Source organism: Molothrus ater, chromosome 1 (assembly GCF_012460135.2).
Source record: "Molothrus ater isolate BHLD 08-10-18 breed brown headed cowbird chromosome 1, BPBGC_Mater_1.1, whole genome shotgun sequence".
Lineage (NCBI taxonomy): Eukaryota > Metazoa > Chordata > Aves > Passeriformes > Icteridae > Molothrus > Molothrus ater.
In genome coordinates, this window is record NC_050478.2 from 69,169,560 (window position 1) to 69,195,672 (window position 26,113).

The 26,113-nt window shown below is 44.7% G+C and overlaps 1 protein-coding gene across 1 annotated transcript in view; it reads left to right on the plus strand.

The window, feature by feature from the left end:
• Window positions 1-7,608, plus strand: part of DUSP22 (dual specificity phosphatase 22) — a 43,551-nt gene extending 35,943 nt beyond the window's left edge. Inside the window, exons 6-7 of the mRNA XM_036406403.2 lie at window positions 735-906; window positions 3,762-7,608. Of these exons, the coding sequence (XP_036262296.1) occupies window positions 735-906; window positions 3,762-3,947 (358 nt within the window). The 3' untranslated portion in view covers window positions 3,948-7,608. The remainder of the gene's footprint in view (window positions 1-734; window positions 907-3,761) is intronic.
• The last annotated feature ends 18,505 nt before the right edge of the window (window positions 7,609-26,113 follow it).

The window sequence follows — 26,113 nt, forward strand, 5'->3', positions numbered from 1 at the left end:
GTCTGAATACTGATAGAATTTTAAAAAACGTAAATTTGTGAAGTATTCAGAAACATAAAATGGTGAAAGAGTCTGGTAACTATATTTTTACAGTAGTAAATATAACTCTAACACATTCTTTATACTCTCAATAGAAATGATTCTGAGTTTGTCCAGTGTTGTCCAACCAGGCATAATGAATGATTCTTACTCTATCCCAGCTTTTCATCTGGGGAAACTGGAGTCCTGAGAGTTTAAGCTGCACAATGCAGTCAATAGCAGAAAGAGGAACTCAAGCAACCAGACATATGTACCTCTTATTGGTTCAGTTAAAGTTCATTTTGGCCCCCATGAAATTGCAGCCTTTATTCATGGTGGAGAGGAAACAGTCTTATTTCACTGCTCTGATCTTTATAAATAGAAGAAAGAAAGTGGGTGACTTACTTCTGCCGTTTTAAAACCCAAATCTAACTTAGAATGTGTGCACTGTCCCCTGCTTTTGTGACTGCTTCATACTTCTTTCTTCCTTTTCAGCCTCCTATGAATTACCACTCAAAACTCACTTTCTTGATCATGTAGATTTTTTTCTACTGCATTTAAAAAAGTAGCACCAAAGCCATTTAACTCAAATATTATAGTATTTCTTCCTCATGGCAAGCAACACTGCAGTCTGTGATGTTGAGAAGTAATGCTTTTAGCTGTGACACGTAAAGTGCAGCACTGCTTCAGTGTATTGCATGCCCTTTTCCATGCAGCCTTGCAGGTGTCTCCAGGAGTGTCACACTGGTGGTTGCCTACATCATGACCATCACAGACTTTGGCTGGGAAGATGCGCTGTCAGTTGTCCGCGCGGCGAGGTCCTGTGCCAATCCAAACATGGGCTTCCAGAGACAGCTGCAGGAATTCGAGAAGCATGATGTTGATCAGGTAAATGAACTACAACAAAGAGCTGGGAAACACAACTCCAAGTCAGATCATGAGCTACTTCTCACTATTTTTGGTCTGTGTGGTTTATCTGACTCCCTGTTTTTGCTTTGATGGAATGGCTTCTCAGCCCAGCCAGTTCTACTAAGGAGATACAGATAGATCTGAAGGTATCAGGGAATGCTGGATGGGAGAAGGGATCAAGCACAGCATCTAAACACCTCCTGCCCAACTGTGCTGTCTGGTGGTTGTTTCATGTGAGCTAAGACGCAGTTGAAGATTAACACCTTTAGAGGAGTAAAAGGTAAAGGGTGAGTTCTCAGAACATAGGTGAAAGGCCAACCTATAACTATCAGTTGTATAAAAGTAGTGAGTTTCCCCCTAACACATTCATTTGGAATAGCAGGAAAGAAATCATCATCACAAATCCCTCATGTCCAGGAGTTAAACTAAGTCCTCATTATGATTTGTGTGTTGTGACCCCCCTCCCACGTTCTGTGGCTAAGACTTGATAAATTTTCTGATGTTTAGGGCAGCCTCAGATCTGAACCTTTTTTTTCTTGTGAGCCTTTTGAAGGTTTTGTAGGACTAGGAGAATCAATGAAAGGGTAGGATAGCTAAAGGGGTTTCATAAAACAAAAATTAGTTTCTTACTCCAAAAAACCCCATCCTACGCAAAAGACCTGCTCCCTGTGGGTGATTGGTGACTTCCACTTACGTTACCAACCTGCTGTGGCCGTCCCTTCCATTTTCCATTGCTCAGCATGTTGTTGTTGTTGTGTGGGCTTTTGTGCCTGTTGTGCTTATTAAAAATAACAACAGAGGTGAACCAAAGTCGCAAAGCAAAATACACAAGACAAAGGATGTTGTTTTTTTTATTCCATCCCTGTCATTCTGCTGCAGAAAGCTCAGAGTTTAGAAATTACCATTTGTTTTGCGTGATGCAGTTAGCAACTGTAAATATTTGCGTTTTTTTTTAATATGTAACTGAATGTTTCCTGGATCATTTGGAACTGGTGTAAATGGTAGAGTAACTGATTTTTAAGAGACAAAAGACAGAGAGGGACTTTCCAGACTTGTCTCCTTCCTCCCTTACAGTCATTTCTACTCTAATTGGTTTGGTCTAACAGCAATGACAATTAAGGCTGTATGCAAATAGCCCGATAAAGACAGTAACGTCTCTCTTTTTTCATCCACCATGGACTGTGCATTCTGTCTTTATTCACTGAGGGGGAGGCAGTAGGTTGCAAAAAGAAGTATCCACCTGTATTCACTGGCTGGGCTGTAGTTTCTTAGTGTCTCTTAAGAGCAACCACATCCTCAGCAGGTGTCTGTTTACACACCTGATTTCGGTGGAATGATGCCATCTGCCAAGGGCGTGAACTTTTTTCAGATTTCAGCAGCATTTGGTGTTTTGCTGTTCCCCTAAAGGGTGGTGGTATCCTGTGGCCTCTCTGGAATGTTGTCCTCTAGATCTTAAAGGTCCTAAAGGATGAGGTTTAGTCACTAAGGTCATGACATAGTTTGCACCTGTTCCAAACTTCCACATGGTAGCCTGAGGCTTCAGATTTGCCTGAGGACCTCTTTAAGGAATGGGAGGAAGTATCTATGTTGAGGTCTTGTCTCCCAGTATCCTAGTAAATTACCTTTATGGATCAAGCTATTTCATGAGCCCCAAACACAACAAAGCTATGAAGGTTAAGGTTTGGAAAATTAATATTATCCCCACTGGGACACAACAGTTGGAGTCTGCGTTTACTAGCTGCTTCTGCAGGTGAGCTCAACAAAATTATCAGGAGTTGGGCAGTTCCTCAGCTGGAATTGTCCTCAGCTGGACTCAAATTCTCCAGCAGGCAAAGTGTCAGAGCTGAGTGGATAGAAAAAGCGAACATGTGAAATTTCCACGCTTTCCTATAAGACAGAGTTATCTGTTGGCAGGTCCAAATCAAGAAAAAAGAATGGGGGATTTATACAATATGCACTTATGGAGCTTGTTGGAATACAGGTATCTTGTGGTAAAAAAATGGGGGTTTAAAATGAGATATCATGACAAAAGAATTAATTTGTGTTATCAGACACAAAGATACTGCCTCAACCTCTGAGAGCACCTGAGCTGAAAATTGCTGGAAGCTGAGGAAATGGCCAGGGTAAAGGTCCCAGCATTATTGCCCTGCTGTTGCTTGATTCTTTTCTCATCATTTATATCTGGTTACTCTCAAAGCAGGATACAGATGGACTGACCATCAGCTGGGCCTGGTACATATGTTACCATGTACCAAATTCAGTCATTCATATCAGTAACATATGGGGTCCTATTCTATAGCTTATAAAACTCATAGGCTGTTTCTTTCTAGAAGACACCTATTAGGATATACACACTACATTTTTTACTACTGGTGTTTGTGAGCTCATAATAAAAAACCTGTAAGAGTGGTTCACTTTCTGATCTTCAACCTTCTTGCAGCCTGTTGTGACTTGGGCAAGTTGGCTGATCATATTGGTTTCCATGCTAATTCCTCTTATTGTTTGTGTATGCAGCAGGAACCGGGAGATTTCAAGTCCAGGATGTCCTTTCCCAGCAGGTGTTCCTTACTCTGTATTAGTCCACTCAGCTAAACTGTTCCACAGATGTGTCATTTGAGGAGGTGTAAGGGGTCTCAGTGATTTCAAATATGTGTTCCTGTGCTGTGCATTCCATGCTGCTGTTGAAGGTCATGCAATATTTGCAGTGCTTTTCTTTAAACTATATATGATCCTAAAGGTTATTGAAATTCTGTAGGACGGGAAGAAGAATTACTTCTCCACCCATTTCATGTTACTGTTTCATAATTTTGTATATGTCTTTTCAATTTCTCCAGTTCAGGCAGTGGCTGAAAGAAGAATATGGGGAAAACTCTTCTCAGGATCTGCAAGAAGCCAAAAATCTTCTGAGCAAATACAAAGAGCAGGCAGAGTTGCATCAGACTACTGGAGGAAGGCAGTGGAATAACAACTTCTCATCTGTGCCATCACTCTCATACAGCAACTACACAACAGAGACCTAGTTGCAAGAGGTCGATTTTTTTTTTCTTTCTACTTTTGCAAAACATCTTGCCATGTTTTCCATCCCACCTTCAAGACTTTCAGCAGTAAGCCATGCAAACTGTTGATTTATAGAAAGCTTCTTGATGACATTATGTGTGTGTGTGTATGAGTGTGTTTCACACAGTTTGGTAATTCGGGCAGGATCAAGCTCTGTTTGTGCCCAGAGACAGGATCCAGTGACTGTGGCTGAGGCAGTCTGTCTGCCAGCCACACCTATGTCCCCTTCTGCCCACATTGCCTGGCATTTGCTGTGAGGTTAGCTCAACTCCTCTTGTTGTAGGCTAGCAAAGGGCTTGGAGAGATGAAGTCTGGTGATTCAAGCTGTGGCAGTTTAGCATCTCTGCACTCTTAGTGTGGCCAAGGTGTTACTGCACCTGAAGAAGGGAACTCGAGTCTGGGTCTCTGCTGCTCCTGCTCACAGTCCATTGGCAGGTAATAGTGTGGAGGTGGGTGTGAACTTGAGTGCAGGCTGAAAGCTGGAGCAGATGAGACAGGGGCCCAAGTAGCTTTCCCCCAGCAGTGGCATCTAGGAGAGAAGTGGGACAGACAGCTCTGAGTAATAACACCTTCAACCGCCACAGTTGTCTTTGCTTCAGTGCCCGTGAGACTGAGCTGTCGGCAGAGCTGCCACAGACCAAGAGCACCCAGGCTGTTACCACAGCTCAGCTGATGTGCAGTGATTGAAGCCGTGCTCCCTTGACTGTGCATCTGGTCTCCCAACATCAGTTTTTCTGGAGAATAGTTTATCATGTCTCCAGAACCACTGACCTTCATTCCCCATGGAACACGTGCCTCTTCAGCACACGCCCCTGCGCACACGATAGTGCATCTCCAAAGAGTGGGCTCGGTGTGAGTGCCAGCACCTGTTTCTTTGCTTGTGCTGTGGTTTGCTCTTTGACTTCAGCTACCTCAAAAATGCTGTTCTTGTCATTGTGGTTGTAAATGCAACCTTGAAAATTGCCTTGTGTAATCTTAATCTAACACTGAGTGAAGTAAGTGGGTGCGTGTGTGTGCGAGAGTGCATGTGCACGTATATTTCAAAATGTCTGTATATGAGAAGTTTATTGTTTTCTTTTAAAATTTCCCATATTTCTCACTGGTTTAAAGATAGAGTCGTTGGAATTCAACTTTCCTGCCATTCAAACACCACTATATATTTTGCTGTGATCAGATTTATGGGAATGTATTTGTACAATATATTTAAAACTAGGTTGAAACTAGGGGCCATACTCCGCTCTTGGTAACGCTGTGTTTTTCTGGAATGGAGCCATTGCCTGACTGAAGCAGTTTGTAAGAGTGTAATTTCAGACATGTCAGTAGGGATGCTGGGCAATGTATTAATTTATGATGGTGTAATTTGGGGTGGCCCTCATGCCAAGATCATGATTTCTTGTCTTTGACTTGAAGGATGGAAGGCCCACTTTTCTTAAAGATAAAAAGATAAAACTTTTTATTTTCTTCTAGAAAATAAAAAGTACCACCCAAACAGCCAAGATAGAAAACTAAAACCAAGCCCTTCATTTGTTCAAATGTGGTATGTATCATGCTAAAAGCTGAGCACTGAGTGAGAAGCAATCAGCATACTAAATAGTATCCAAATTGTGTCTCTTTCAATTTCTTCAGTACTCTGGCCTCCCATTCCTTCACAAGATTCCTCTACATGTGATTTCCTGCTTGCAGGTGGCAGTGAATTCTTTGGATGGGAGCAAGGCTTTTGGGTCAAGTAAACTCTGGCTGTTAAATATCTTTTGTTAAGTATCATGAAAAAATATGTTATGGCTTGTGAAATATGGGTCATGCATATCAATAATTGCCTAAAAGGAAAAAAGGGAATGGGGTGGAACTGACCTGTCCATTTCATCTGAGGTCAAGCCTGCATCAGGGTTCTCATTGCACTAAGTGTTTGAAGTGTACTGAGCAGGATGAGAGATGGATAATCATGTCTTTGTTGCAGTAAGGGATGTTGCTGGATTTGGGAAAAGTGCTGGAACTGACCTTGTTTTCAAGCTTGCAGCTAAATGAACCACTACCTGTTTGGTATATCCAGCAGTTGCTCTGTGATTGCCTGGTAAGAGGGGTATTTAGCTGTTCTGAAGATGTTGATCTGCAAACAATAATCTTGGTTAACAATTCCAGCCCAGCATTGTCCATGTTGGCAGTCCCTTCTGTGCTCTGAGGGTAGATGTAAAAATTGGAAAATGTTTTCCTCGGTAACAGGGTCTGACACACGTTCAGGATGCGGGTCCATTTGTTCAACCCTCTTCTCATGATAGGATACAGAGGGCAGCATCAGCCCATCCCCAAAGGGCAGCTTTGTCAGAAGTGTTCTGCCTATGGTCTTGCAGGTATCCAGCCAGTCCTTCCTGTAGCCGGCTGCCAACATTGTGTATCCTATAACACTCCTGGCACTCTTGTCCTTTCAGTAACACTGTGGGTGCTGGTAAGGTGGCAGTTCTTTTACTGTTCTGGCACATACAAGGCAGAATGGGAGATATCTGTTAATTTTCACGTGTCCAAGATTAATCTGCACTGTTTTTTTTAAATAGTTTGGTTATCTCCAAAGAGTCAGTCCCATGAACAGAATTTTTTTTGCAACTCAGTTTGGCTTTAAGGCCATATAGCCAACATCAGTGTGTGTTATGCTGCAGCTCCAAAGCAGATACAGGGTAAGCTGGGAAGACGGAGGGAATGCCATATTGTCAGTGAGTGGAAGTGCTTCTCTCTTTTTGAAAGGCAAAGGGGTATTTCCTGCAGTCTCCACCTTCAGCATCTTGTGTAGTGGTCTTTGTGTACTGCATACTGCAGGTAAGAGCAGTATAAGAGCAACAGCAGTCTAAGGAAACTTGAGTCCGGTTGGTCCATGCAGAGAGCAGAATGATGGTTTGCTCCCTAATTACCATGGGTGCAGAAGAGAGAGCTACAGTTCTCACCTTTAGCCTTTTAGAGAGGGAGAGGAGCTAATGCAGGCTGAGAATGTGACATGATTTGTCTTCCAACCAGACTTTCAGTGGTAATTTGTAGGACTTTCCAGCTATCTGGAACATGACTAGACCCAATTCACCTCTTAGGAGTTTGCCTTTGTAGTGTATATGATGCATTCAGTTATTTTATTTCTGTACTTCAAAACACTGTCCTCATTTTGATGTTCACTGGAAAATGTATAAAGTTTATAACACCTTATTGGATATTCAGATTTGAAATGTATAATCGATTTTTTTGGGCTAAACTTGATATCCATGTGTGATTATAAGCAAAAGTCTAGTGTTTTAGAATGTAGGTAATGGGTAAATGCATTAATAGTATTTATTACTAAGTTTTTTAACATGGAAAAAGTTGCTTCCTTACATTTTGTGGTTGAGTGGGAAGATATGGCAAATCATATCTGTTTTTTAAAAGGGATAATAACTTTGGCTGCTATAATGGCCACCACCTATAAAGATGTCAGTGAAAAATTATAGCAATTATTCCACTAGTTTAAAAATTCTAAATCTGGTAAGCTTCTTGATTCTCTGTCTTCCTCTTCCTGGGCATCTTAGCGAAGCCTTGATTGCTTTTTCCAAATGTTTGTATTTAATACGTTCTACAATTTTTTTATAAATAAAATTAAATGTTAACACCTGATCTGCTTTTGTATTTCTTGAAATCAATGATAGTGTCCAGAAGGTTTCTACTCGCTGTTTGTATCCCTGCAGGTACAGTAAGAATACAAGACTACCTCATTTTGTTGTTTTGATTACTTTTTTCTCCTGCACACAGACTTCTTGAAACTACCCCTCTTTTCACTGACTACTTCCAGGTGAGTTCAAGAATCTTCAGCACAAGCACCTCTTGATAGTCTCCCAAGAGGATCTTGCATGTTGCTGTCTTACTGATTGTTGCTGGCCCATCATTGAACAGGGTATGTGGTGAATCCTATGTTTTTTATTATTTCAAAATACCTTCTTTTCCATAGCACACTGATTCAGGGCTTAACCAGCTGTAAAACTTACCTAGTTTTCAGGCTGCCAGTGTTCAAGGCTCTCAGTAGTGATCAGAGGAAGCTGATGTAAGTGGCAGATGATTCTCAGGGGAAAACATTAAAAAACTTAGAGTGTAAGGGAGGAAATGCCCTGTTCAAATTCACACAGATAACTCACTGAATTTCTGGCTTGACACTACCTCTGCTTAGAGAGGCAATTGGAAAAAAAATATCCAAACCTAAACCAAAAAGCCCACCTACCTGAGATTATTATCAGTCAGATCATAGCCAGATCTCATGGCCATTTCAATCATTGCTGAAGGCTGAACTATTTTTGCAGTGGGACTCCCTTATCATGAAGGCAGAATTAGATGCTCAGGCACAGTGAGTTCTGAGTCTTTTTTTTCCCTCTCCTTCCTCTCCCAGCATTTGTTATTTTATATAGTATTGGGAATGTGTGGATGTGGATTCCTAAGGAATCTTGGGCATTCAACTAATCAGTAATACCCTCCACTAGAATAAAGTAGGTGTGTCTGCAGATAGCTCTGAAGTGATAGATGCCCCTTGTTCAAATACATTTCATAATACATAATACATAATTCATCTTCAGCTCAGATTTTATTAATGTATGTTTCAGTCTTCATGAAACATACATGTCTTTAAATTCAATACAGCCTGCTATGTGACACTTGAATTACCTTCTTTCACCCATCTGTTATCCATAGAAGTGTCTTAAATATATGTCCTACAACACTACAACACTGATGAGACAGAAAACATGCTTAAAGTATAATCCCTTCTGATCTAGGGAAACCTCATAAGCTTTAGAGAAGGCTTCTCCTCTGCCTAAAGGAAAACAGCAGTTTCCAAATGAAAACTGCTTTACTGCTTAATCTTCCTTTTGACCACTTAGTACTTTTCAAGGGTAATTTTTAACCAAATCACATGCAAAAATTGTGCTGGAACCATGGTGCTGTATTGCTGTTCCTGACTGTGTATCTCATTCCCTCCAGGGTTATGGAAAGTGGCAGTTTTGATCTGATTCCTGGAGTCCTGTCTTGCCATGCAGTCAGATGAGGGAAGTAGAGGGCAAACCTGCATGTCCTTAGATGTGCTTATAACCTGATAAGGTGTTTTGGCCTTGCCAGCAAATTATGAGAGTCCTTCCACCTCCTCAAGAAGATTGCATTGGCGGGAGGAAAATGATGATGGTCTGTAGAAAATATTAGCATGAGGAAGATGGTGTTGCACTGTGCAGTGTTTCTGATGATACCCTTGGAGACACAAGGCATGTGACAGAAACAGCTAATTTCATACTTTGTTCCCAGCAGAGCTTTAAATATGGGTCTTGTTTTCCACGTGGCCCAGCTCCTGTGCTTAACTATTTGACTGCTACATTTAGCTGTTCTGTCCAATATTATTATTCTGCTCTCAGCCAAGGAAAAATTCTTCTTTATATATTTGAATGTGTGTTTTGTTCTAGTGAATTATGCCAGCTGCATTTTACCAAAACTGAGTAGCTTGTGAGTAGCTACAGGTCACTTCCTGTAGTCACCACAGGTGACTTCCTGTGGTTTTCCATGTAGTTTCTAGTGTAAATATTAGGAGTGGGCATTAGTGAAGTGTGAGCAAGAGGTGTCCTTTTGCCATTGAGCAGCTGCATAGCTCAGCCCTGAGACTGAGCTATTGTAGGAGACTTGGTTCTGCTTATGTGAGCCAAACACATCTGCAGTGAACTAGGACTAAAACTCACTTGCAAGCAGCCTCAAAAAGTGGGATTTTCAGCCAGACCTGAGCCCAGTTTCCATTTCATATGGGACAATTATGAATGTGCAGGTTTTTATCCTCCATTATTTATTGAACTATGAGTAGAGAGATCAAAACCTGAAACTACTTGAAGTGTGAAGTGTTCTTAGGTTGTTTGATTGGTCATTATTCATACAGGCATTGGCAGCACAGTGTTAGACCTGGGAGAAGACATTTACAAATGGACCCTTTGAAAGTCTGAGTTCTGATTCTCCTTTTTCCCTTCTTTCCCTGGAAGCAAGTGAGTTTTTATTTAATTTGTCAGCGGATAATACAGTGAATGGGCTTTTTGTTACAATTTATTGCATTTCTTCCCCTCCTTACATCCTTTTACCTTTGTTTTCTGTGTGTGGATTTCTGTGAGGTTTTGTGTTTCGTTTTTTTTTTAAATAACTGGTATTTATCCCAGACTTCTTGAGTCAGGGTAAGTGCCAGTATGTGGCTTGTAAACAATTTGTTTCCTGTAAGTATGTATTTATATTAATAAATGCTCTTGTTATAAGGTGGCTGATTTACTTAATTGTATTAACAAGTACGCTCTGGCTGTCTGTGTATCTGTCCTGTTATGATTGGGGCTTTTCTCTGCAGCTTGATGTGCCTTTTGTTGGATGTTGTCATCTTCTGTGGCCTTCTGGCTCTTGTACAACACTGGATGCTTTGGATAAGTAACACTGATCCATGACAGTGTTGAGCCTGTCATTGAAAACATTCAAAAGGGATATTTTATTTCTGATTGCTATGCCAAAAAGCAATGTTCATTGGTGGACCTGCATCCTGTGCAGGTTACTACTAATTGCAAACATTTTACTTGATCCTCTCTCTTACATTTTAAGGCAAGATGGGACTTAGTTGAAAGTTTCTAAGTAGGGAAAACTCTGTTGTGTATTTAGAGAAAGTATATTTTGAAGGTGTCAGAATTACAGCTGTGTATATGCATGCTCACTCTGTATTTTTCCAAGGATTGCATTTTGGAAGTCTTTGCAAGTTAAGTCTGCAGCATATGACTTTCCTAGCAAAACAGCTTATAAAATCCCTCAATGTCTCAAAAGAAGGAAAGAAAAGAGAAAAAACAAACAAAAAATTCATATTTTTGCACATATTTTTTGGAGGCTGTGCAAGTGTGCCTCTGTCATCTCTCAGCTGGGTAAGGCTGTATGAAATTAACCATTAGTAATAAGTCTGGAGGATGAATAGGAAAAGAAAATACCCACCTCCAGTGGGTATTAATGTAATATAGTAATTCATTGGAAATGCACTCTGTGCTCTGCTGTCACTGAAATAGTCTTAGATACTTTACAATATTTTCTTTTCTTTTAGTGTTGACCTTCATTTCCTGGGTTGGTCACCATACATCAGTGTTTCTCTTGGGAGATCTCACATATTTCTAGCTGGGCTTCTTTCCCATAGAATTATCGTTCCCTGATAATGCACAAATTGCATTAATGGCATAGAAAGGGTGGCAAGAGCACCAGTGTTGCAGTAAGACAGGCTACAAGTTTCCATAATCCTTTTTGAAACAAAGGACTTGTGGTTTTGACTTGCCAGGAAGGCATACTGAGTCCCTCACCTTTGCCCAATCCATAAAATGCTGGACTGAGCAGCATTTAGGATTCTGTTATCAAATCTCCTACCATTTGCTGTGTGATTATGCAGGTTGTTTCAGTCTGGTTTGCTTTGTTTTCCCAGTAAAATGGGGAAGCAGCCACAACTTTCCCTGGTACAGCTTTGAGATGCCCTGGATAAAAAGCACTGCATCAATGTTGGTTGTGTATTGTCAATTGAGGTACCTGCCCTCCATCTCAGGGGTGGTAAAATATGTTCGTAACAGAGAGATCCTGAGGCAGGGCAAGGAGCTGTGGGGGTCTCAACACCTTCATCCCACCTGCATATGAAGGTGCACAGGATGGTGGTTGGATGTAGATGGGAGATGTATTTTCATAGGACATCTTACTCCCCTGGGAACTGTTCGCTGTATTTCAACAGTAACAATAAAGTGCAGCTGTCTTAATTTCTAAATGAGAAAAAAAAAATGGAGTGAAGAGAAAGAGGCCCAGAGCAATTCTGGTTGTGACTGTCCTAGGTGAAATGAGTCCCTCTGGTGCATCGGTTGGACATAAAATCACAGGTAAAAATTAAATGGTTGGGATACATAATGTGCTTGTGACTTCAAGAATGATGGAGGGAGCGGCGGATGGCAGGCCAAGGAGGAATAGCACATGGCAAAAAAATTAAAACATTGGAATAGCTGAGGATAACGTGGTTAGAGCTCCTGAGCCATGTCCTGATACCTTCCATGTCCTCCAGGAAAATGTCTGCAAGCTAAAAACAAGTAAAAGGGATTCTCCAGAGTACTTTGGATATATGGCTATGGTGATAGAAAAAAAAGTGTTGTCCTGATTTTCTTGTTCTGGAAAGAAAGTGCATATGGTGAATACATCTAATAAAGGCTGTTCTGGCAGATGAGAACTGGAGGAAGAACAAAATCAGTGTCTCCCTGGCCAAGCTGCTGCTGCTACTTTTGGACTGCTTCATGGAAGACATGAATTTGATTAATTTCCAAAGACAGCTTGGAAACTCCAGGCAGCAGAGGAAGGGACTCCCCCTTGACTTAGCTGTTTTTCTCTGAATGCATTGCACTCTGTGAAATGCTGTCAGTGCCACCTCTCAGGTAATTTCTGAGGGAAGGTCAGTGTGTGGGGACTCAAGAGTGAGTGATCAGGGAGCCTCAGTGGCCTGAAACACACTGAACTTCATGCAGGGCTGGGGAACTTGCAGTGCTTGCTGTGGGCACCTCAGTTAAAAAAGAAACCCTTAACTTTCCAGCCGGAGTAGATGCAAACTGTGTGTATTGGAGAAGCCCCTGTCTCTCTACTGATGGACAAAGTCTCCTTGTCTTCTCCAGGGTTGCCTCGAGCACTAAGCTGGGTAATTATGATCCTATTAGTCCCTCCAGGCTTTCCTTCCTCCCTTCAAGACTGAATGGAGGTGGTTGCTGGATTCTGTGCTGATCACTTGTTCAAGAAAGCCAAACAGTTTAATCCATTTTTAATTGGGAGCATGTATATTAGGGTGATTAGAAACTAATAGATTATTTACCTAGCTGAAAATAACTCGTGTGGGGACCAGGCTGTGGAAATAGCAGAGGTAAGAGGAGGGAGAGCATGGTTTGGTGAGTGCTCTGAGAGTGATTTGCCAGCTCTGATGGGAAACAGTAAAGGGGAGGAAGAGACAGTAATCGGTGAATCAATCCCCACAGCTTATTTAAAAATACCTCCTTTTTTGTGGCTTTGGTTACAAGAATGCTCTGTGGCTGTAGAAGAAAGGCATTAGTAGCTGTTTTAAACCAGCCATATTCTAATTTAATATTTCATAAAGTACTGTGAGCCTCTGAGCAAGAGAATTTCCACCTGTGTGCTTGCTGGGGGAGGGAGGGCAGATGGGCAGTGGATATTTAAACAAGAGGCTGCAATTAAAGCAAGAGGGAGCCTTCTGTAAGTAGTGGTAGGCTGCAGCTGGGTGCTTTTTTTGAGAAAGGATGGAATGACACATTAGCAACCCCATTTCAATAGCAGATGCCAAGATGATGCCTGAAGGAAATACTTGACAATGGAGTTGTGTGAAATGGCCACGGTTCTCCTGGGAGATGGTAATAAATAGCGTCGTGTCTCCATCACCTTGAGTGAAACCTGCACAGTGAGGAGGGCTGCCAGCTGTGCATCCCAGCTGTGACACAGCATGCCCTGGCTTCTCAGAGGCCTGATGAGCTGGGACAGACCCATGTGGTTTACTGGCAAAGTGCATGAGCCTTACCCCAGGGAGCTGGGAGCTGGTTGTGCACTGGTTCAGTTTGGGAGAGGATTAGCCTGACCACCTGCAGGGGAAGCTTTAAACATTTGAGTGCAACCCCAAGATAAGCCTTTAATGCACATTTTCACAAGTCATCAATGCTTTTGGCAGTTTTGCTTTTTGGCCATCCTTCAAAGCAGGGTGATCAATATTCGTGGTCTGTCACATGTTGTTGCAGCTTCATGGAACAGCAGCTTCACATTTCAGGGATGACTTTAGCCAGGCCCTACAGGTACACAGTCATTCCTTAGTGGAGTCATAGCAGTCACAAAAAGGAAGACCTCTGCTATGATATATCTTCCCTTCTACCTGTCAGTAATAACTAGATGTGGGAAGAGATTATGAAGATCCCCTCTAGAGAGGCGTTATTTATTTATTTAGATAAGACTACTGATGGAGTATAGCCCAAAGTTAAGGTTTCAAAAGATCTTCCAGCAAGGTGGTGTGTCCTGATATCTGATAGCAGGAACAAGAGAGTAGTTTGAGTTATGCAGGTATCTGCTGGATCATCTTTAAACATAACACATAACATTTAGTAGAAGAGAAAAGCTCATAGTCATTTGCTCGTAGTACTTTGGCTGTCATCAAATTTCTCTTTTTCCTACAGTCTTCTAGAACTTTGCATCAGTGACTCTCGGTTTCGGTCACTGTTGGTGTGTTGGTGCACACTTGTTAAGCCCCTGGAGGTGAACGGTCATAACAGATAGGCTGATTTTAAGGGGGTCTATAGTGATCTAGCTTAGTGAAGGTAAAGAGAAAAACATAATGACATTTTTAGAGAAAGCCAAGTCAGGCTTTGATTTTGGTCTGTTGGTTTCCTTCTGCTTTATCACAAGGGAAAAACTCTACAAGCAAATAGTGGCACTTGTGGGAGCTGGAAGGAAAAAATGGAGGAACTTTCAGGAACTGTGTGAGTTTCCTGAGAAAGACACAGTGAGGTAAAGGTTTTGTTCTGGAATTAATGAGAGGGCAGAAAGCATGGCTAATATTGTGTGTAATCAGAAAGGTGAAAGGAAAAGGACACTTACTTGGAGAATTACATTGACTATTGTATCTCAGTGCACCAAGAAGCCCCCCAGAACCCAATAACGAAAACATGACCAAACTGATGGTTCTAGTCCAAAGTGAATACACAAACCAGCTGCCAGTGAGCTGCACTTGACAGGCCAATGGTTAGAGCAACTTTCCAGTATTGTGGAGCAGGAATATGAGGAAGGAGCATGAATGCATTGGTAGAGAAAACTGGTCCCAATGCTGTTCAATATCCTCATAAGTGATCTGAATGATGAGATCAAGGATACCCTGATGAAACTTGGTGATGACACCAAACTAAGAGAGGAAGTGGACACTTGGGAAGGGAGCGCCACCCTACTGGATAGATTGAAAGAACTGGTGAACAAGAACCTTATGAAGGACAAGTGTAATACCTTGTTTCTTGGAAAACATAATCCAGGACTGTATCACAGATTGGGATCTACCCAGACCCAGGGTTGGTCCTGGTGGACAAACAGCTTGAGAAAAGAAGGCTCAGAGAGGACTTTATCACTGTGTCCCAGTATTTATAGGGTGGCTACAAAGAAGATGGAGACCCCCTTTTAAAAAGAGTCATATGGAAAACATGAGGGGTAATGGATATAGGTTACTCTTGGGGAGATTACTATTGGTCACAAGAGGGAAATGTTTCCCAATGAGAAGCATCAAGCATTGGAATAATCTCCCCAGGCAAGTGGTGGATTCCCCAACACTGGATGCTTTCAAGTATCAGCTGGACAGGGTGCTGGGCCATCTTGTCTAGACCATGCTTTTGACAAGAAAGGTTGGACCAGATGAGACTTGAGGTCCCTTCCAGACTGGTACTCTGTGATTTCATGGTAAGATTTAGGACTTACAGACTTAGGCTACATGAGCCCATGCTGACTTCCAGTGTTCTCCTGAGCAGATCCACTTAGTACTAGTATTTTGTATTTTAAACTCCTGCCCATGCAGAGAGGTGAAAGGAATGGACAACCTCTTCTCCCTTAAGCTCCGAGGAGCTTCATGGAAGCGCACCGAGGTAAACAGTTTTTCTCAGTTCTGCAGGTATAACATCAGATCCTTTGCTTGTGCTCTTTAGTGGCACCAACAACTATCCTCACTCCAAGGCACTGGAGGCATCTGTGACCTTCTTTGAATGGCTTCTGCACTCTGGAAATGTGAGTTAGTATTTTGAAGTGTAAATTTATAGACTGAGAGTTGCTAAAAGGATCCTATTTGATCTCTGGCGAGTGTCAAAATTATGAGAACAGGATTCCAGGGGACCTTTGAGGGAAGAGGAAAGAATCGGTCCCAAGCAGAGCCCTTTTAATATGGATTTCCAAATGAGCCTTGGGCAGCAATAATGATGTTCTTGAGTTCTCTGTCAAACACTTTTTTTCCCCTAATGAGGACAGCCTGTCCTGCTGCTTCTCCAGTACTCCATGATATGTTTCTCATTTGCCTTATGAAAAATAAACACCAGTCTTGGAGCCTTCCCAGAATCTACATGACAGGACTTTATCTGACTGCCTGATGTGGGAGCACACACCTATCCCAGACATGGACTACCTAGGCACTGGTCTCTGTCATACATTGCACATTAAATGGATATTGGTCTAAGCTGGAGTTTAGGCTTAGGATTGGGAACAATATCACTGAAGATGTGTCCTGGGACTGCTGTCAGTCATACGGTGCTGTCAGTGCTGTGGTGACTTGGAAGTAACTGTAGCAGTAAAGTCCTTGCCCCAGAGATGCCTCAGAAACCCAATCCATCTGCCATTTTATGTGGAGCATTTACTGGTACTCAAGAAGCTTTACTGTGTCAGCAGGGAATTTTGTTTGCATCCCCTTAAATGCTGCTGTCTGTCCTTTTAAAAAAGTCTTTTAAAAAGTCACTGCCTCGCAGCTGTGGAGAGAAACATCATAATTCACAGCTACTGGGGCAGTGTAGCAGCAGGCAGCCCCTGGCATTGGCAGCACTGGGACTGTCTGTCCCTGTGCAACAGGCAGCTCCTGGCCTGCACACTTTGTTCCCAGTCAGCAAAGAGGGGGGACTCCTCCCCAGTTCAGGGACAGCAGGATCTGACTTTTGGTGCTTTGAGTAGCAGTTTAAGGCCACCAAATGGTCATTTCTTTAATTTTTAAAAATTTTTCCCCCTTTCTCAAGGCAGCCAGCTGCAGTACCAGTGTGGGGGAAAGGCTCAAGTAGCAATAGAGAGATATAAGAGGATTTTGCTTTACATAGAGATGCAATGGGATTTTATCTCACTGCTCATATCACCAATAAATTCTCCCATCTGCAAGGACTAAATGAAAGAAAAGGGTTAGAAAAAATTGTAAATCAATGTAGCACATTTGACAATATCCTTCTTACAGCAGCCAGTGACTTGTGTCCTTCTGGACAGCAGGAGCTGGGGAGCACTGCAAGAGGATTTTGTAGGCCTTTGTAAGGTCTGAATATCCAGAGGTGAGCTGTCCCATGATGGGCCCGAGGTGCTGCAATAAAACCAGTGGCTAGGTATTCATACCATCTTGCTGGGACCAGTAGCCCATGGTGCCTTCCCACTCAGTCACAGCCAAAATTGCATTTGCTATAAACAAGCATAACAGACAGCTGGTTTTTTGGTTTTTTTTTTAAGGGCCAGTGTATTTATTGACCCAATCCACAGCAAAAGGGGAAAAAAAATAAAATTATGTAACAAAATGAGTAATGCTGAGTGGGTGAGGGAATTTCTTGGTGTTTTCTAGCATGCAGCTACCTTCAGCAGAAGTGTGTGTGGCTAAGCTTTCATCACTGACAATGTGAAAAAAAATATTTTGCTTCAAAAGGGATGCATTCCCCCATGCTAGTAAGTCACCCTTCAGAGCATCCTTCCTGTTCATGCTAACCATGAGTAGCCATGCATGCAAAGATCTCTTCTTTTTCACCACTAAAAAAGAGTAACCTGGTACAAAAGTCAATGAAAGAGGCCATCCAGGCAGCATCAGCTGTCAACAGTCACTGCAGCTGTTCAGTCCTCAGAAGGCATTGTGGGCCTGCATCAACTGCTAGGCAAAATTAGGAGAATTTTCAGAATTTTCCTGAGAAAGAGTGAAATAAAGCCATGCAAGCAATGTGTCTAATAAGGGGAGTATTTCCCATGTCACTGGAAGGAAGGCAGCAGCTCACTTCTATTGAGAACTTCAGCCTCTACCTCTGTAAATCTGTCCTTGGTGGTCCCAGGTGCTGTTCCACCGATGAGACAGTTGTGGATACAGCACTGCACTTGCCCTTCCTTTTCCAGTGATACCAAAAGCTGCTGTGATCTGGGGTGGAGAAAGGTGGGAGGAGATGTAATACTGTATCATTATTTTATTTGACATATTAATTTTTCTGGGAGACATTTCCAAAAGCAGCCAAATCTCTTTTTCTGAAGTGTTCACTATGTCACAATGCTGTGGAGTTTCCTCCTGTCTTCTGACAACTTTTCAGCTCTTATGAATTTCCCCTCACATTTAGTGGGTTTATCCTCCATCACCCAGGATGCAAAAGGTGCCAAAGCTGCTTTAGGCTGAAAGATGCTGACATCCCAGGAGAGAGGGGTTACTTCAAGATTGTCAAGCACTCTCCATGCTCTCATTCCCTCTCATCCACAGAGGTACCTGACAAGGAGGACTGTAACACAAATGTCCCAGTTGTCACAGGACTGCAGAAGGATGAATTTCCTCCTGCAGGGAAGGATCTTGCATTAAACCCCTGCCCCGGACAGCTGGCAGTGGAGAGCTTTGTGGGGCCTGCTGATCTAAGGGCTAGAGCTGAAAGCACTGAACATCCAGTGGTTCATCTGGGGTTGTGCTGTAAAGTGATATTTGGTTGGATTTGCTGTTACATGTTTCTGAAAACTTTTAGAAAGCCTTCCCCAGTTTCTGTGCGTGCTAGACTGATCACTGATAGCAGGAGAAATTCTGACTTGCTACCCCTCATTCTCGCCCTCCACCGAAATCCTTGTTTACAAAAACCTGTTTCCTTTTAAATCATTCTCCTGCACATCTAATAGGGCCGAGCTGCTTCTTTTCAAAGTGAAATACCACGGTACATTCATTTAGGGCTTGATTGCTCACTCCCTGTAGATCACAGCCAAACTCACATTGTGCCCCTGTGAATGATGAGCCAGGTCTCTCCTCAACACAAAAATGTAGGCATGTAATTTTTGTTGCTGCCTAAAGAAGAGCAATAGATAAATGGGTTTTTCTTTTTCTTTAAATACTTTAGGTTATAGCCCTCCTTGCTCACTAAGTATTTTTCCTTTGGGGCTCTGGGTTCCTCTTTTGTCTATCAGAAAGAAGAATGTAACAAACTGCTAGACCATCACCACCTCCTTCTCACAACGATCTGCATGTCATCACCATCTGTTCAGTAAATCAGGGCTGGGGATTTACCCCTTGCTAATCAAGACAGGATGAAACCAAATTATGTTTGAAATGGTGAAGCTCCTTGCACAGTGTTGCATATGCCCCAAGTGTGCCACTGTCAATCCTCCCAGTTTCTTTAAAGCAGGGAAATCCTAGTGGCACCCACATCAATGACTTTTGTGGAACTTCCCAAAGCTCACTTCCACCTGAGTTCCTTTCTCTATCATTTTAATTCCTGCTTTTTCAGAAAGATGCTCCAGTTCAAAAGGACAGAAACCCCAGACAGTTTTAAATTTAATGGACAATTGTAGTAGGCAGTAGGAGCAGAATGGATTATACCTATGCAGTATATATTTTGTGGGGTTTTTAAAATATTCAGTGCTTAGTTTTTAGTGAGTTTTCTTGTTGTGCCACCCTAATCCCTCCCCTCTCCAAGTAATTTTCTTTTTTAACAGAGCTCCTTGCAGCTCACTTCCTTGGAAGTGGAACCTCAACTCCATAATGTACAAAACCAAGCTGATCTTTTGAACCCAGAAAATCATGTGGGTTTGAACTTAGAGACAAAGGAACCCAAGCGCATTTCTTACATTTCCTGGTATGAAAGCTGGCAACAATTGGTTAAAGTATTTTAAGTGGTTGTATATGCAGCCTCCCTTCCCCAGGGCATGGGGCTCTCACAGCATCCCAGGGTGTCCAGCACTTGGAGTGTCATCCAGCCACAGATTCTTGACAAGTTCAGAATGTGCCAGGAATCAAACAATGTGTCAGCCACACAGTGCTCAGTGCTCCCCAATTCCCTGGAAACTCCTTCCTTGCTGGAGGACTGTATTTAAGACAGTGATCCCAAGGGCGTCCCCAGCAAGACGCACAGGTGACAGCACTCCTGTCACCAGCTCTATATTTGTCCCACAACAGTCAGCCTGGCCCTCTCCTTGTGGGTCTCACAGTTTGGAAATGGACTCCAAACATGGAATGTGTCCAAGGCAGGAATTCAGTCTTTACCTTGTTCTTTGCTGTAATAAATCACATTTAAATCAGGTACCACCTCTGGAGCAGTCCCACTTCTCCACTATGGTGAGAGTCCATCCCTAGTTCGGCCTTACTTCTGTGATCAAATTGCAATAAGTGTTTTTTTTTTGTCAGTGCTCATCATATTTGGGATGTCTTTGAGTGCAGTCTGTAAACTGCCTTTATGGGAAATACTCTGAGGACACAACATAGTTGAATAAATTTGGTCAGGTGGGCTGTTGGCCTGAAGTTCCTACCTGACACCCCATCTTTTTAACTGCAAATAAGGGAGGTTGGACATGAAAAAAAGATAAATGCTATAATTTGGATTTGCCTTTTCCACTGGATGAAGGGTAGCACAGGTTCCCAGGTGACAGTGAGCTGGACCTGTTGCTCCAGGGCATAGGGGACACATGGCCATGCTGTGCCTCACATCTCCGGCAGAGGACCGTGATTCCCTTGCCTCCATGCCAGCAGTCCCTGGGAGTCCTTGGTAGCTGCCCTGCAGAGATGAAGGCTGAGATTATCTGAGTTAAGGGAGAAGTTGCTCTCAACAGCTCCTGGCCTGCATCAGGTAATTTCCTTATTTTATTTTTTTTTTATTAGAAAACTACTTATTTTTTTTCTTTTCCTATAGTTTTCTTCTTCTTTAGATTCATGACTGCTGTTTGCTGATGAAAGTAACTGGAATACCAAAGGTTGAAATGCTCTGGGGAGATGGGTAGGCTGTTCAATCAGGAGGCAAGGAGCCTCCTTCCTTGAGGAGCAGGAAGTCCATAAAAATTTTGCTGTTGGTTTTCAGAGGTTAAAGTGCCAACCCAGGGTTTCCAAGCTCTTGGCCTGACATCTGGGCACTGGGGAAGGGCACCACACTGCTTGTGTGCCACACTGGTTGGGTGTGCTTCCCAACTTTTTCTTTCCAAAGGAAAGACACAGAATAGCATTTGTATGCGATGCTAATTTGCAGGGTTTTCTAAAAAATAGATTTTGCAGTTAATGTATTGTCTTATCTTGCAGTGGACTTGGCCAGTGCTAGGTTAACAGTTGCACTTGCTGATTTTCAAGGGCTTTTCCAATGTAACTGAATCCATGATTCTGTAATGACTTAGGAGTGAGGACAGGTGGTGAAGGGTTCCTTCAGGCATATGCACAGGCTGATGTACAGAGGCATGAAAGCAGCCTAATGGGAATTGGTTTGAAATATTATTAGCTATGAAGGAGAGGGGAAGTACAGGAAAAGAAAAGAAAACATTAACCAAATCCACCTAAAATAATGTCAACTGGGCTGTGAGGCTCTTCTGCTTGAAAGACACAGCTATGCTTGCCACTTTGCTTTATTTCTAGTAGTTTAAAATGTCTCTGCAATTAGTATTATGGAAAATATATAACTGACTAATACTGTTTTAGGAGTCAGTATTTTAAATGGAGGAACTGCAAATACCCTTCCAAAATGAGAAGGCAGCTCTTATGACACCAGGAGCTGAAGTTGCTACAATAAAAATGCGTAAAATTGTTTTTTATTTTTGTTTGAACCGTGTTAGACTGCTTACAGAGCAGGTGCTTTGCTGGAATAAACCAAAGTAATCAGAAATCTGCCCCAAATATCCACAGTGTCTCTGAATTCATCAGTCCACAGACATATTTCTGATGTACGAATGACTTCTGAACTCAGCCCCATGACTCAGAGCTGCTGACTGAAGTGTGGCGTTGGGAGGCTTTAAGAGTGCCCCTGTTTGGGTCTGAGTTGTGCTGCTGCTTTGGGCAGTGGAGGACATCATTCCACAGGGACTTGAACCAGGGATTGGCAAGGATTTCTGAGGGATGAAAACTCCATGGTAGAAACCTGTGCCACCAGCAACCTCCATCTCAGGGAACAGGTTTTGGGACAGCTAAAGGTGTACACAGGTAGCTGTGGGCTTTCCAAAAATACTTTTAGGAGCTTAATGCACTTCTGAAAATGCTTTTACCAATGTCATTTGTCAAAGGGCTTCAGCCCAAGGTTTGCTGGGCTCCTGAAGAGCCCTGGTCAGGGTCTCCACTTGAGAGGAGATCTGGGGAAGGAGCTCCTGCTCACTGGTGGGTCTGCTCTGGGCTGCAGCCAGAGTGCAGAGGGCCAGACCTTTACTGAGCACCAGGAGCTGCCCCCATGAGCAAACTCCCAGCAGAGCCATGTGCAGATGGAATGCCAGGACAGCCCAGAGCAGCCCAGGACAGCCAGGACAGCCCAGGACAGCCAGGACAGCCAGGAGAGCCCAGGACAGCCAGGAGAGCCAGGACAGCCAGGACAGCCCAGGAGAGCCCAGGACAGCCAGGAGAGCCAGAGCAGCCCAGGGCAGCCCAGGAGAGCCAGGAGAGCCCAGGACAGAGCAGCGCCACGGAGTGGGCGCCCCTCACTCCCCTCTGCAGGTTCCTCTTCTGCACCATGGAACTTCCCCTGTGCTGATGCCCGAGGGGATTTCACGGTCTCTGGTGCAGAGGGAGCTCCTGAACAAGCCACAGTCCTCAAAAGGTCTCTGCTGCCAGATTTATGGTCCTCAGCCTACAGGGGACAACAGGTCCCTGTTTGGCTTTGGGACCGAGTTCACCCAGTGGTATTTTAGGGAGACAGGAGAGCCTTTGTAGCCAGAGAGGAAGGGAAACCTTCCTGAAGGAAAGGAGGAGTAAACTGCTGGGTGCAAGAGCATTTAATATGTGTCCTTCATGGCTCTGCACTGCCCTTTTCTGTAGGGACCCACTTCAGAGAGCCCTTGGCAGCTGCTTTGACATGGCATCTGTCTCTCTTTGCTTTTGTACCTTGTGTGCAATTCCCAGGTGAGTCAGCTGGGACTTCAGAGGGGTTTGGTGAAAGCAGAAGCCATCTTTTTGTGCACTGAGGGCTTGTTAGAGACTGTTGAGAAGAAACAGTCACTTTTCCTGGCATGCCTTTAGTCAGTGTGACCTTAAGAGTGTGAAAAACAGGGGGCCCAGCAGTGACTGCCGTGGTTAAACAGCAGCAAGAGCATTTTCACAAGAGGACTTCAGGCATTAACTCAGAAAACTTCCATGAAGGCAGCAGGGCTTTTTGGTAAGGTTTGAAGAGTCAGGCACTCGCAATGGTGTGGAAAACACCAGAAATGGATGAACAGGCCAGGCTGTGAGGTGCTGGAGTGTTCATGTCACTAGCAAGGCTGGTTAGGGAGGAATAGTCTCTTGGGATATGCAAAAAGCACCCAGAGATGCAGCATTTAATGGGGACACCACAGCTGAGGTATTGACCAGAGCTTCCTACTTTGCAGACCAAAATGGTGCTTCTACATATTTTTGCCATCCTAAATGGAAATGGATTTAGGATGTCCAGAAACACTGTGTAAAGAAGTCAGCAAAGCTAATGAGATTAGAATGTCTTACTCATGAGAAGACTGATTTGCAAAGGCCGAGTGTGCATGTAGGGGTCTGGCTTTAATCATCTCCTCTAACATTTAGGCAACTAGAGACAGTTTTCTAATAGAGTTCTTGCTGCAAAGCAACCAAACTCCCAGCGAGGTAATTTCCTACATAGGTAATCTCTGGGAATTTCATGACTGACTTTATCTTCTCTTGACATGCAACTCACCTACCTCTCCATCTATACATGGATTTCTTTGGACAACAGCAACTATTTTCTCTTTTTAATATTCTCCAGTATTTGAGAAAGAAGGTTTTAATTTTTCTCATGAAGGATTTGACCTAGTGCAGGTCCAGTCTGCATGTTTCACCCTGGTCCCAAATTTCCTGGTTTAAAAACCACAAAAGAGAAGACATGAGAAGTGTTCCTTTTACAGTGATGTATTTCAAGATGATTTTATACTTAGTGAAATTTCAGCTGGCACCCTGAGTACCACACAGTCTTAACCCTGCAAATTGAAATTGGATTTCTAGTAAGTCTTTCAGATGCCTTTTGGTAAAGCTGTGGTTATTTGTCTTGATTTATGGTAGCAGTCACCTCCAATATCAGACATGTATTCCAGTGTTCCAAAGGTGCCTTAGCTCATGACTGAAAAGATTTCATACTGGCCCTGCCAATGCTTTTTTGGAGGATGGATGGTGTGTTACAAACCCAGTACCTGAAAACGCCTGCACTTCTTACTTCTCCCTCCGAACGCGGCGATAATTACATTTAAATTTCAGAAGATGGCGTTGAAGATTTGCAATTAATATCCTAAACCTCCGGCGCAGCACGGTGACAGATTCTGTGACCTGAGACGTTGCACAGAGAGGATGTGGATGGATGTGCGCTGGGGACGTTAGAACAGACCAAAACCAGAGTGTCGTGCCACGGCACACGTGCTTGAAACCCGAGAGGCGGCGAGAGAGACTTTCATGCAAGCCCGGAGCTCGCTCCTTCATCCACCACGTTGGGGCAGGAGGCTCTGAGGGCAGGCGAGCCAGCGGGTTCCAGCCCTGGCGCCTCAAGATGGGCTTTGCGGAGGCAGCATCCCCTGGGCCCAGCGGGGAGGGAGCCGCTCCCGGCGGAGCTGGTGGCTCTCCCCTCTCCCGCCCCATCGGGGCTCGCTGCCTCCAGGACCGGCGCCGCTGGTGTCCCCCTACCCCACCTTGCCCCCCAGTTCACACCTTTCGGGCTGCCAAACACGGAATGGACTGGACGGGGAGAGCCCGAGCCCTGGGGGGGAAAGGAGGCGGGTGTGTGTCTCATTCCACCCCGCGATCCCGGCTCTGTGACCCGAGCAAAGAGGGGCTGGGTGGCAGAGGGTGCCGGCCGGGGGTCCCGACCTGGGCACGGCGTGGGCTGGTGCGCGGATGCCCCCGCGTCTCCCCGAGCATCCCGGGGGCCCGGCCGGCGCCGTCTAGGACGATTCTGGTGGGTGTAGCGAGCTGGGTCTTTACAGGAAAAGCCGCCCGGCTCTCACTGGTAGGAGTTTCCCTGGGCTATTTATGTATGTGCGTCTGTCTGTAAAGATTTAAAAAAACCCAACCCAGCGGGGATGCGGAGGGCGCCGGGCTGCACGCCCTCCCGCCCGCACCGTGTTTACCAGCAATGGCTATGTGTCACTGCCTCAGATGTTTTCCAGCTCGCCGAGTCCCCGCTCCCCTCCGCCGGCTCCACCTCCGGGCCCGCCTCCCCCCGCCCGGCACGACGCCCTCCATCATATAAACTTCCCGGTGCCGTCGGCCCAGCCGCTTCGCGCCCCGTCTCAGCAGCCGCCCGGCAGCCGGCGGCCCCTGCCCGCTCCCAGCACGGTGACAGAGGTAAGCGAGGGGCGGCCGAGCCCCCGGGACCCCCGGCCAGCCCCCGTCGGGCTCGGCGCTCCCGGCGGGGTGGGCGGTGCGGGCGCCTCGGTTTGCCCGGTGGGCGCTTCTCCTGTAGCTCCTTGTCGGCACCCGAGCGAGCCCTTTTGCCTTTTTTTTTTTTCTTTCTTCTCCCTTTTGTTTCTCCCCCCGCCTCATTCTATTTCTTCCTTAATTTAAAGCAAAAGAAACAACACCCGCCCGTTATCTGCTCCTGAGGTGAGGGCGCGCACCGGCCCCAGCCCGGCCGGTTCCCGCTGCTCTCGGGAGGGTCGCGGGAATGTGTGGGAGGGATCCGCTTCGTGCACAGTGAACGGGGGGAATGTGACTTTTTTGGGGTCTTCGCACGGACTCCTACGGGCTCCGCGCTGGGGAGCCGAGGTCCCGAGTGCGCCCCATCCCTCAGACGCACCATGTGCAAGGGAGATGCCGAGGGACCGAGTTTGGTGTCCAGGGGGATGCTGCCCCTGCGGAAGGGTGTAAGGGGTGCGGAACGGTGATGCCCATCTGCCCACAGTAGTGTGCGCCTGTCGGGCAAGGATCTCGGAAAGGCTCCCCGTGGGTAGAGGCAAAGATCCCTGGTGATCCCTAAGATTTCGGGCATTCAAGCATTTACCAGCTCGATGAGACAAACCTGACGCCGGGTCCCCATCCCTGGTGCCGGTGTCCCGGAGTTCGCACCTTCCCGGCGCGTTCCCATCCCTGCGGAGCCGCGACGCTCTCCGTCCGTGCGCGCCTGCGCCTCTGCGTGCAGCTCTAGGGCTCCGTGTGGTGGGCTGCCAGCTCCCACGTCCCGGGGGACATAAGTGCCCTGATGCCGGGCTCTGTGGGCTGCTG